Below are 13,356 nucleotides of genomic sequence, written 5' to 3'. Positions count from 1 at the left end.
TTTGCCTAGGTTTTGAAAAAAAATGACATTTGTCTGACAGATTTCTTTGACATTTACAATTGACACTGACATACTGACTGCAACAACTCAAAAGTTGATGATTCGATTGTTCACAATTTTCACTAATAATTTGTGTTTGATACGGTAAAATAATCTTTCTATTCTAAAGACAAAACTATTTCACCAGTTTCACCCGAAAGGAACAAAAAACATATACAGAGGCAAAGCTGCTGTTTGCGAGTTATCACCAAATGTTAAAAACTTTGTGTTCTACCTTAGATGTAGTTGTGGTGTCACTGCTAAGTTAAATACTTTAAAAATATTAACACTAACGACAAAACAGTTTTGCTTTTAAACGATAGTGCTGGTGTGAATAATCAAGAAAAAGAAAAGAATTACGATATGACGGACTCTACCGATATTAAAGACGTGGACACAAATCTCGAGGACTTCGAAATTCAGGAAGTCCTTCGTAATGGCACTGACTTGCGAGAATACGCTATACAACTGGATAAAGGGATAAAAGATGCTGAAAAGACGTCGGTGGCAGATTACTTGAAGGAGAGTGAGAACATAGCTTCACTACACAATCAAATTGAAGATTGTGATGGAATACTTGCAAAGATGGAGAGTATGCTTATGGTGTTCCAGGTAAATAATAGTAATTTATCAGTCATATTTATATTAGTGATGAAATTGTTCTGCAAACATAAGATTTGCATAGTATTGCATTTGCATAAATGAAAAACTTCAACCATGTTCTTAACACTTATCTGATCGTATTTTTCAGAATGATTTAGGCAGTATTAGCAATGAGATCATTAGCCTGCAAAAGCGATCAGTGAGCATGTCCGTGCAGTTGTCAAACAGACAGGTTTTGAAGGGACCTCTATCTACATTCATTGAAGACATGGCTGTTTCTGAAACTCTCATATTGTAAGTATATCTTTCTTAAAATAATAGCAATTCCAAGCAATAGCAAATGTTGAACTTGTAATTTAGTAAAATTGTTTTTGTTTTCAGCGGTATCAATAATGTTCCAGTAACCGACAAAGAATTCATGGTGCAGTTAGCTATATTAAATCAAAAACTCAACTTTGTAAAGGAGCAAGATTTCAAAGAAACCAAAGCTTGCCATGATGTAAAAGATGTTTTAGAAAAATTAAAAATTAAAGCTGTATCTAAAATTAGAGCTTATATCCTAGAGCAGATATACAAGTTTCGAAAACCAATGGCCAATTATCAGATCCCACAAAATGCTATGCTCAAATACAAATTTTTCTTTGAATTTATACTGTCAAATGAGAGAAATGTTGCACAAGAAATATGCAATGAATACATAGACACCTTGAGCAAAGTATACTACTCTTATTTCAAATCATATGCTTCAAGATTAGACAAACTAAAGTATGAAGAAGCACCAACCAAGGATGACCTAATGGGAATTGAGGATGGATCAAAAGGAGGATTCTTCCAAAAGGCAAACCTAAAAAATAAGAGCACCATTTTTACAATTGGTAACAGAGGGGATGTACTAGCCCAGCAACTTGAAGCTCCAATCATAGTTCCTCATGTCCAGCAGAAAACTAAGGTAACAATACTTTTGTACTGTAACATAGTTGGCCTGCCTTCATGTTTTTAAGTTATTGTAGAATTTTTGGAAGCAAGATGGTACAATACACAGTGTAGAACAACATCTATATTCTACAAGTAACGGTTCTAGTGATGGTGGTGGGTTCCCAGGTGCTAGAGAATGAACCAGTAACATAGAAATTGTCTTATAATTATATAATTGTCTTGTGTTACAGTATTCATATGAAGCACTATTTAGGAGCCTGCAATATGCTCTAGTGGATAATGCTTGCAGAGAATATTTATTTACAACAGAATTCTTCCATGTCAAGGGAAGTCATGCCCAAGAACTTTTTGATAGAATCCTGGGAAAGACCCTATCTTTGCTTGTGGTTTGTACCTTTATCTATTACCGTATGATACAATTATAATACCTGAAGCATGTTGGAGTATACAGTTTTATTTTTATTTTTACAGAAAAATGTTGAAAACTATGTTCTTGAATGTTATGACTGCCTGGCATTGTACCTTTGTATTCAACTTATCAACAGATACAGATGGATGTGTCATAAAAGGGCCATTGCTGCTTTAGACAGGTGTGTAACTTATTAAGTTATAACAGTTTGTATATTTTCATGACCTCTAGTATTAAATTATTGTTATATTATTTTTTCAGCTATTGGGATTCATTGCAAGGTACTTTATGGCCAAGATTAGAATATGTGTTAAAATTAAACATACAGAGTGTAAGGGAATGTGATCCAGCAAAGTTATCCAACAAGGAATTGGGTCCACATTATGTATGTATCAAAGCATTTTCTGTTACATTTGCATGCATTTTTATAATAATTATATAGCAATATTTCTATCATTTTTCAGATTACACGGCGATATGCTGAGTTCTCCGCTGCAATGCTAAGTTTGAGTGAACAATTTCCTTCTGAAGAACTAAGTAATATTCTACTAGTGCTTCAAGATGAAGTTAATTGCTTCCTACTTAAAATGGCCGCTGAATTTCCGCAACGAATTCAACAGTTAATATTCCTCATTAATAACTATGACATGGTCCTAAGCATATTAATGGAAAGGACTCGCGACAACACCAAAGAGGCTGAGAGCTTTAGAGAACAACTGCAGGCCAGGAGTTCAGAATATGTTGAAGAAATATTAAGTCCACATTTTGGAGGCATGATTCAATTTGTAAAGGAAGGAGAACAATTACTAGACTCTGACAAGAAAACAGAATTAGCTAATTTAGAAAGAAAGTCTCTCTCCTTGGTTGCATCCTTTAGTTCGGGCTGGAAACAAAGCTTAGAGGAAATTCACCGAGAAGTTCTTATATCCTTCCCAAATCTTGTAACTGGTTCTGGCTTATTGCAAATGGCCCTTACGAACTTCGTGCAATACTACCACAAGTTTGCAAAACTGCTAACTCCTAATGCACGAACTCAATTAGTCAATATTCACGTCATTATGGTTGAAATTAAGAAATACAAGACCAATTATTAGTATCTTTTAGACATTATTTATGTATTATACCTTAGTAATAAATAGTAAAATAATAAGTACATTTCTTAACATTGAAAAATAAACATCATGACATTCATACGACAAAGAACTTCCTCTCCAAGGAAAGTGGTTTCATAATTTGCTCATCAATCAATCAAGTCAACAAGACAACTTAGAAGATCAGGTTACTCCATCTAAAAACATGATTGCTTTAAATTTGCACATTCACACATCAATATAAATTATAGGTGATTTAGATAAGTCACAGCAACAATATGCATTGCAACAATTAAAACTCTGAATGTGAAATATTGACTTTTATTTACTATAAACATAGTCACAGAAGAATCAGTGATCTCTCACAAATTTTGAATTTACATTCTTTGCCTAACTTAAGATATTTACAGGTATCTAAATAAGAAATTTTCAAGACACAATATGCTGTCTTGTTACCCCTAGGCCTCGGCTTTTTATATTTTACCCCTTAACTTATATTTTAATGAATTAGTTTCATGAGATCGTGTAATATATCCTAGACATTTATATTTCTTTGACACTGACTAAACATTAAAAACCTATCAGGCTATAATAAGTTATTCATTAGTCACCCGCCATTAACTATTATAGCCTTGCATGGGCGCAGCCCTATCCTAGTCGTCTAACTACATATTAAATGTTAAAAATATATTAATGTTATAATACGGTCAGTAATAAAACCTGTCTACACTTATAGTAGTACTCTTAATGTAGGTATAATTAAAGGTTTCCGAGGTTAAATTAACGGTTCTTCTTGTAAGAAACATAGATATTCACAATTACATACTTATTAGACGAACACTTTAATAAAAATAGGGTAGTGCATCATAGCAGATTAGAATCTGGCATCACTTATGCCTAAAACCGACTTAAAATAAATATTTTTAGATCACAGTACTTTGACCCAAGTTGGGATCTAACCCTATAACATGTGACAGATGATTTATATACATTAGTTATGCCGCTTAGTTATTAATACAGTTAATTATAGCGATTAGCTACGAACCACAATAAAATTCGAACTTGATTTGTACCACAAACAGAGTGAAGATGATATTATATTATTATTGCTAAGTTTCCTTTCCAAAACACACTGACAAAATTGAACTTGAAATGGCTTTTATACAATTTTCAATATGAAAGTAGCTTAACTTGTGTCACGTCCACAGCGGTGAGCTTTTAGCTTAACTATAGTACTGGTACTTACGATATTTACCAAGTTTAAAACTAAACTATTTCTTTGAAACATAAATCACAAAACTAAATAACTTATCTAACTAAACTATATCAATTCTTTACTTACAGAGAACAGTATAAGTCGCAATTTAAAACAGGCTTGTTAAGAACAAATAAAACCTCAATATACTGGTTAAAACCTCAGTAGACTGAGTTGAGGTCACAAGGGTGGGAACTTCAAGTTCTATAGACACTGGGAGTATCTATATTAATTATATTTACTGCTATGAACTATTTGCGATATATTCCTTTCCCAAACTTTCAAAGGTATCGCTCTTACATATTCGCGTAATATTTCTTCTAATTCCGCTGAAAAAGGTTTCATTTTACGCGACAAAAGTACTTTATTGATACTCATTTGGTTATGTCTGTTGATGAAAACCATGCTTGTGATGATAGCTTCCTCCATTGCCTGTGACTCTGAAATTAAACATTTTCTATGGTTAAAAATCGATTAAAATGAAAGTCATATTTTTGTGCTTTTTTTAGGGTTCCATACCACGTAAGGGAAAAACTTTTCATGTCGGTTCGTCTGTCTGTCTGTCTGTTTATGTTAAAATTCAGGACTTGTCTTGAACTTCAGGTTTCTACGGAACCCTAGTAGTGCGAAGCAAACAATCACCGGTTTGTTTCAAATACTTACGTTCCTGGTTAAGCATATCAGAAAGTTTGTTCATAACAATTTCGCAGTTAACTTTCATATCAGCTGGATAAGGTTTCATCAGTGGCCCAATCATAGATACACAGAACTCCTTGACATTTTCGGGAACATTGGGCTTTTCTATCATCGGAAGAAGTAAATTCTTTATAATATGATTTTGACACCATTTCGGACCCTGCCGTTTAGCAAGAATAATCAAAGCTAAACGTAACATTTTCCTGTCTATTGGTACATCTGTAAAATTCAAGCAAACAATCAATTACACAAATAAATACTTATTTGTGGCTATCTCTGGCCCACTTACTTAGACATAAAATTTATCTCGCAATGTCTTACTATAAGTATGGTAAATTTAATTGAGTCAAAAAATTTAAGTTACCTTTTAATTCCTTGATAGCATGTCTAAACATTTCTACAATTTTGGTCTCATTCCAATCCGTTATTTTATAGAAATATCTTTCGCTTAAAATCTTCCTTATAACCTGTATATTGTTTAGCTTATCATTGCATTTGTAAAAGTGGAGAAGATAAACTAAACAGGTCACCAATGGGCACTTTGCTGAAAAAAAATAAAAAATATTTTTGTAGTATTACAATTATTTACATCCCCATAACCGGATTAATATGAATCTGCATTCTAAATACTTACCAATTCCCATATGCGCTAATGGTATTATGTGCGACCACACGTCTAAGCATTGCATAATAAGTCTGATAGATTTGAACTGAGTACAATACATAGCATCCAAAATAAAAAGACGCAAACGACTCTTTGCTCTAAAGTATCTACACAGAATTGCATAGAAATGTGACGCACTTTCCACCACACCAAAATCTGGAGTTCGGTTCAATTTGAATAAAGTATATTCAATGTTGGTTAAAATAGCATCAACAATGTCTATTGACGGCCAATTTCTTTTCAGATTTAATATCACATAGATAAGAATTTGTTCGGCTTTAGTCATGGGCGGAGCTGGGGCTGTGACCACTTTTGAAAATAATTCCATTTTTCTATCTGGTTTAGTTAAATATTTCATCAACCCCGCAAGAAAGTGTTTGTGATTAACTTTTTTCAAATCAGTAACAAACTTATCCATAACAATTTTAGACTCTGCAGGTGAACTTTCTATGATATAATTTATATATTGCTCCATTTTATCAGAAACCATTTTTACTGCGGCAGCATCTGTAGAAAAAAAAGTAAAATGATTAATATTTTAAATTACAATGGCATCTTATAGATAAAACTCCAAAAAAGTTTAAGACATACCTGGTGCTTTCTTGGCAAAATTTCTTACTTTTGCCACCCCATATTTATCTATCATGCTACATAAAATACTTTGTTTTGGATGGAAATCATTGGCGTTATTTAGTGGCACTTTTTCCTGGCATTTGACGTCCTCAGACTGCACATCATCAGAAAATAGATCTAAGTCTTCATAGCTTATGGCAATATCATGATTGATATTCTTCCATGGTTTCATGGAGTCCTCTTCATTTGTAGTGTTCATATCTAATTTTCTAGGACTACGAATATCCATAGATTTATTATTGTTAGTTGCATTAGACACTTCTTTATTTTCTGTGCTCGATCTCTTCTGAGCCGTCGAACTGCGCAATATTCTTTTACATTGTATTTCAGGTTCAAAGTCCGAGTTGTTTCGACGTTTTCTTGAAACTTGCGGACTTTGTATTTCGCTTTCCACATTAACTTTTTGTTTATCTTGAACTTGTTCAGAAGTTTTCGTTTGTTGAGCAGGAAGAGCAACAGGTGACTTTGTTAATACGACAAAACACGGCTTACTTTTACTTCTAGTGGCGATCTGGCTTGTTGGAGATGTAAGTATATCAGTACTTCTAACATTGTCCTCAGGCTGCTTATCGTTTGAAAACAAGTCAATTTTTGCTCTAGCCGAAGATACTAGTGTTTTTGAAATTGGTTTTAATTCGGGAGCGGCTTCATTAGTTTTTTGATGACCGATTTGAATTTTGTCCGTCTTCGGAGATATTTCATTAGTGGATAAGAGCTCTTTAATAGTTTCTTTTCGACTTGTTCTTTGGGATGCCCGATTACCGATTTGATTGTTGTTTGTAAGTGTTTTCCTCGAAGATGTTTCACTTGTGGATAAGATGCCTTTTTGAATAGCGTTTGGAGGTGTTCGATGACCGATTTGACTGTCGGCCGTTAAAGTTTTCTTCGGAGAAGATTCACTTGTAAATAAGGACTCTTTAGTAAGGTCTTTTTGAGTTGATTTTGGAGTTGGTCGAGTATCAGTCTGACTGTTATCCGTTGAAGTATTCTTTGGAGAAGGTTCACTTGTAAATAATGACTCTATAAAAGAGGATTTTCGAGTTGTTTTTGGAGGTGTTCGGTTACCAATTTCACTGTTGTTTGTTAGTGTTTTCTTCAGAGAAGATTCACTTGTAAATAAGGACTCTTTAATAGGGTATTTTTGTGTTGATGTTAGAGGTGTTCGATTATCGGTCTGACTGTTTTCCGTTAAAGTTTTCTTTGGAGAAGGTTCACTTGTAAATAAGAACTCTAAGAGAGAGGATTTTTTTGTTGTTTTTTGAGATGTTAAGTTACCAATTTGACTGTTGTTTGTTAGTGTTTTCTTCGGAGAAGATTCACTTCCAAATAAGGACTCTATAAGAGACGATTTTTGAGTTGTTTTTGGCGCTGTTAGGTTACCAATTTGACTGTTGTTTGTTAGTGTTTTGTTAGGAGAAGATTCACTTGTAAATAAAGACTCTTTAATGGGGTCTTGTTGAGGTGTTTGATTATCGGTTTGACTGTTCTCCATAAGTGTTGTCGGAGAAGACAAATTGGTGGATAAAGAGTCTTTAACAGGTTCTTTTTTAGCTGTCTTTGGAGGTGTTCCGTTACCAATTTGACTGTTGTCCATTATTGTTTTCTTCAGAGAAGATTCACTTCTGGATAAGGACTCTTTAATTGGATCTTTTTGAGTTGCTTTAGGAAGTGTTCCATTACCGATTTGACAATTGTCCATTGTTGTTTGCTTGGGAGAAGACTCACTTGTAAATAAGGAGGTTTTAGCAGGATCTTTTTGTGTTATTTTTAGAGGTGTTTGATTATCAATTTGACTGATGTCCATTAGTGTTTTCTTCTGAGAAAATTCACTTGTGGTTAAGGAGTCTTTAATAAGGTCTTTTTGAATTGTTGCTGGAGGTGTTCCGTTACCAATTTGACTGTTATCCGTCAATGTTTTCTTCACGGAAGATTCACTTGTCGACAAATAATTTTTCAGGTCTTTTTGGGTTGTTTTTGGAGGTATTTGATTACCAGTTTGACTGTTTTCTGTTTTCTTTGAAGAAGTTTCACTTGTAGATAAGGAGTCTTTTGGCAGTGTTTGAGAATCGATTTGAATGTTATCCGTAAGTGTTTTCTTTGGACATGAGTCACTTACGGATGAGGAGTCTTTAATGGGCTCTTTTATATTCGATTTTGGAGGCGCTCCATCACCGATTTGAATGTTTTCAATCTTCGGAGATATTTCACTTGAAGATAAGGATTCTTTAATAGGGTCCTTACGAGTTTGAGAGTTTTGTTTCGAATTTAATTCTGCCATTATTTTAACGGCTTTTTCATAAACAGCTTTATCATTAAGAGATGCTGAAGTTTCGTTCTTGCTGATCTTCTTATCAGGTAAATTGTGCGGTTTGGACTTAAGTTGCGATTTGAATATTGTTGGTGTTTTTGATCTTATTTTGTGTTTTGGTTTTAAAACCTTTTTCAACTTGTCTAACTTACTCAATCGTTTCCTTTTTGTCCTTTTTAGTTTAATAACTTTCACCGGTTCGTCATCCACCTCACTATTTTCCGGGTTGCTAGCATCATTCCCATCTTCACATATTTCTTGTGCACATGACTGTGTATTTGCCTCAGTAGGAATTTCTGTTTCTTCCAAGTTTTGTAAAATACTTTCACTATGTATTTTGGGAAAAGAAATTTGCGCCTTATTATCCTTTATCATGTTGTGTAAGTCTCTTTCTGTCGACGATTGACTTGTCCCGAATAACAAGTCGTTATCAATTGGTGAAAGAACTAAACCATACTGAGATACCTCCAAATTCGACTCTTGTCGCATTTCAGAGTGATCTAATGTATTATCAGATAAACTATTTTCGTTGGTGTCCATATATTCAATTTCATTCAAATTATCATCATCATCAGTGACTAATTTATTTAATAGAGGTTTGTGATTAAATTGGAGTGGTTTACTTGTCAACAAGATATGTTGTTTGAGAACACTTTTTAAATTATCTAATTCCATTTTAAGCTCTTCTACTCTGGAATACTCATCGACTGTTTCTAAAAAGCCACCTTCAAAGAGTCTTGGATGGCTTGATACGCTACTAAGACGACTAGGTACGTTCCTTGATTCTGTGTAACGCGACCTCGACGGCGTCTTTGGAATAGGCGTTATAATACCGTGGCTCATTTGCATAGAATTCAGTATCATCTCTATTTCAAAGTCTGCATTATTGTCGCGACGCATATTATTACTGTTGTTTAATTCCAGACATTCTTTCTGATTATTTTCTTGTGTGCTTTCGTTCTCAATTATGTTTTCATTAATTATCTCTGGACTTGTAGCTATTTCTCTTGTAAAGTGTTTCATTGGACTCGTAAATACAGAAACGCCACTGGATATATTTATTGGACTAACAGACCTATCGATGGTTATTAGTGGCAAAGTTTGATTAGTCATCGTAGATGCATCCTTAGATTCAAATTCATTTTCTATTTGAATTTGAACAACTGTCTCAAGTTCCATTGGGCTTGTACACACTGATCTCTTGTTTATCCTTATTGGACTAAGGCATCTATCTACCATATTTAATTGACTTTCAATATTAGAAGATTCATTTTTAGAGCTTTCGAGTTCTTCGTCGTCCAGAATAAGTGGAAGGCTTGGCTCTTCAACAACGTCTTCAAATATAATAGGACTTGTCGCCACATTTGCTACTTTTATTTTGGATCTATTTTCGATGGTCACTGAACTTCTTGGGTTGTCTTCTATGAAGCAATCTGGACTGAGTATAAATTTATCGTTATCAGAACCTAGAGATGATCCTCGACCGGTATCTACACTGTAATCACACTCGGAGTCTGTAGCGGTATTTGAGGGCTTCTTAGTCTGTAAACAAATGATATTTTCATAGGCAACATTCCACATAAAGAAAAAAAAATGGAAATAACATTGTATATTAATCTTACCACGGGACTAAATGGTGGCGAAAAAGGTTCTTCGAATACATCACTGGTATCGCTGGCATTTCCATCACTGGATATCTCATATTTCCGTAGAAGTTCATTATATCTTCCCTTCAGTCTTTCTGAAAATTAAAGCAACATTATTACTAAAGGAAATCATTCATTATATTTGTATAGTAGTTTTAACATATCAGATCATTTAGGTATATTCAAAATCTTACTGGTATGGGACATGGGTTATACTTACTTTTACCAAGTATTTTTTTTACTAATTCAGTAAACAGCTTAATATCTTTGTTTAAAGAAGTTCTTTCTCTGTCCCGTGTATACACTGCTTTTTTGTCAACTTCTTTAACATATGTTTTCTTCTTCTCAGTTCGTAAAGACTCCAGTGCAGTGTCTTTTTCCTTTATAAGTTGCTGAAATAATTATGTGAAATCATGTTAAAATGTTACTGGTGGTTAATGTAAAGGGTTTTTATATTTAACTTATTGTCATCTTAGTTATAAGAGAACCAAAATGGGGTTTAAAATATGCCTATGATCATGATCAGAAGTTAAAATCGACAAATAATTATTGAGAAATATACCTGCAATTGGTGGATATGCGATTGAAAAGCTGCACACTGGTTTTCTAATTGACCACATCGTTCCTCAACAGTTTTATAAGCAGTTTGGACTGTTTGTCTTTCCTGAAACACAAAATATAAGAAGGAAATGAAACTAAATATACATGCACAATTAAACTTACGCCCAATTCAGTTCAGCAGTTCATAGAGATTAGAAGACATTGCCTACAATGAGAAACTATATTATATTTTAATGCATAATTCTTTCTTTATAGACAAATTTTACTCTTAATAAATAAATTATAAAACAAATTCTTAGGTACACAAAATAGTAAAATTGCTTGATTTTAAGAATATTGATAACATAGATAAATCCAGACAAAATAAATGATCTACTTACAGTTTCCAAAACACTACATTTCTCCAATGCCTGTCTGTAATCTAAACAGATCTGTTTACACTCCTCCTTCGTCCCAGCCAAGTTCTTTTCTGCGTCAAACAACATCTGCTTCTTTGTATAGTACTTGGTTATGAGAGCACTGGAAACAGTAAAAGTAAAATGTAACTTACTAAATTTATAAAACTGGCAAATGCAAACTGCGTATGTTGTTACACACAGTAGTTAAACCAAATACTGTGCCATATCTAAAAATAAAACTTATTAAAAAACCAAACCAATTTTGTTTCTTTCATAAATAATTTAAAACAAACAGTTATTAGCAATTTTAGTATGCAACGCTTACTCCGTAGCAATAATCTTCTTTTTCATAATAGATATATTGCGCTTCTGCTTCTCATACTTGTTTTTATCCTGAAAAAGATAAATTATCATTTATTACTTTACATCAATTATTAAATGTACAATATAGACTTTGTGTGTTTTGGTGCAACAATTGTGAAAATTTAAAATGCATCTCTTCTGAATTGAGCAAATATTTGCAGGTCATCTGAATAAAAATATCTTACTATATTTTCATATTAAATTTATAAGTATGCATATTATAAGCTTTGCATGAGTCAATAAAAACCTTTGAATAGTCTTTTACATTTATTTTTCGTCATAAGATGTTGCGGTATGTTGTGAAAAGTCATATATAAAGTGTTGAGAATAAATTTGAACTTTTTAATCGGCAACTTCAGTAGTTTATTGTTTTTTCTATATTCAGAAGCTTAGTGGATATAAAACCTAATTCAATAAATAACCTTAAGAGACTTATTTGTTTGAATTTAAAGCTTTATGTTTATGTATATAAAATTATTATGTTTTTATATGTTTTTTTTTCAATATTTTAATATACAGTGCTTTGTTTTAGAGTTAAAAAGTTGTGTTTAACCAATCATGGTATCAGTGCTTTACTACCTTTACTTGCAGTAATAAAACTTTCATTTGGTAAATCATAATAGCACAATTAAGATCCAGGTTTTATTTAATTGACAACCATGTTTTGAGGAAAAATAAGTATGGGATATTGTAAACAGAAGTCATTTATTTAACCTCACTTTAAAAAACAATATACTAAGCTGTCAGAAAATTTTGTCAAATGAGAATGATAAACCAATCCTATTTTTTAAAAGCCACTATATCATTATAATGACTGTTTGATGTTTAAGACATACATCTGTGTTTGCATTTGTGCCGAATAGAAAAAAAAGTGCTCCCTTTTACTCCGATGGATTCGATTTCTACAATAATAAATAAACACGATGTGTATCGTCACACGTAAGAAATATATTGTAGAGAAATAAACAACATTTAAAATCTATCAGATCTGAACAGGCTTTGAAAGTTGTAGTGAAGTGACGTTAATTATTTTACTGTTGACATTAAATAAATGCCTAATTTAATTGGCAAAAGAATAAATATATGACTAAAATAAAATCTAACCTAAAACACTCACCGCTTTATTGGCAATTGGGGTGCCATTTGAATCCTGGTTCAGATAATTCAGATCAAACTCAATCACTGATTCGTCATAGGCAGTAGTCATTCTCAATATTAACAGAAATTTTCAATTAATGTAATAAACAAGGTTCTAAACACATTTTATCAGTAATAATATCCCGGCGCGCAAACATGATCTACCGACAGCAGACATTCGTTCGACAGTACAGGTACAGATAAAGCAAAACCATGGACGCGACCATAAAATAAGCACGCAAATCGATATTTAAAGAGTTTGGACTCTTTACTATTTGAAATAAAAATACTTAAATGTTTAGTTACGATTATATTCAAAATTGTTTGTGGCAGTTTCATAAGCATGGAGCAACGCACCAACAACGAAATAATAAAGTTTCGCTTTTTTGAGTACCTTCATTTCCATAATAAAGACACTGTAATCCAAATGAGACAATTAAAAATTACCAAATATTAATGTTGGGGAACCATGGCTGTCTTGAAACTGACTGGTTACGATGGACGTAATATTTGCTAAATTTTCATTTTTTTCTGAAATACGTGTAATTTCGATAGGTTTCATGTTGAGCTCGTGTTTCATTATAGAAACAAGTTCTAAATTCTTAACCTATATTTGA

At 32.9% G+C, this 13,356-nt stretch overlaps 2 protein-coding genes across 2 annotated transcripts; one reads left to right on the top strand and one right to left on the bottom strand.

Moving 5' to 3' along the window:
• Nucleotides 1–56: 56 nt before the first annotated feature.
• LOC113493495 (vacuolar protein sorting-associated protein 52 homolog) lies at nucleotides 57–3,390 on the top strand. The gene is made up of 7 exons (XM_026871498.1): nucleotides 57–651; nucleotides 791–936; nucleotides 1,024–1,591; nucleotides 1,809–1,964; nucleotides 2,050–2,168; nucleotides 2,249–2,372; nucleotides 2,452–3,390. The coding sequence occupies exons 1-7, from the start codon at nucleotides 403–405 to the stop codon at nucleotides 3,079–3,081; spliced, it is 1,992 nt and encodes a 663-aa protein (XP_026727299.1). The 5' UTR covers nucleotides 57–402; the 3' UTR covers nucleotides 3,082–3,390.
• Nucleotides 3,384–12,989, bottom strand: LOC113493494. Its single transcript, XM_026871497.1, has 11 exons — nucleotides 12,720–12,989; nucleotides 11,565–11,632; nucleotides 11,222–11,360; nucleotides 10,843–10,944; nucleotides 10,501–10,672; nucleotides 10,257–10,375; nucleotides 6,285–10,176; nucleotides 5,664–6,200; nucleotides 5,394–5,573; nucleotides 4,997–5,248; nucleotides 3,384–4,773 (listed from the first exon to the last, which is right to left on the bottom strand). Exons 1-11 carry the CDS (start codon nucleotides 12,807–12,809, stop codon nucleotides 4,562–4,564), a joined length of 5,763 nt encoding a protein of 1,920 aa, XP_026727298.1. The 5' UTR covers nucleotides 12,810–12,989; the 3' UTR covers nucleotides 3,384–4,561.
• Between the last annotated feature and the right edge of the window lie 367 nt (nucleotides 12,990–13,356).

Source organism: Trichoplusia ni, chromosome 4 (genome assembly GCF_003590095.1).
Source record: "Trichoplusia ni isolate ovarian cell line Hi5 chromosome 4, tn1, whole genome shotgun sequence".
In the NCBI taxonomy this organism is placed as follows: domain Eukaryota; kingdom Metazoa; phylum Arthropoda; class Insecta; order Lepidoptera; family Noctuidae; genus Trichoplusia; species Trichoplusia ni.
Note: the sequence above shows the minus strand (reverse complement) of the source record. Positions and strands in the feature narration are given on the sequence as shown.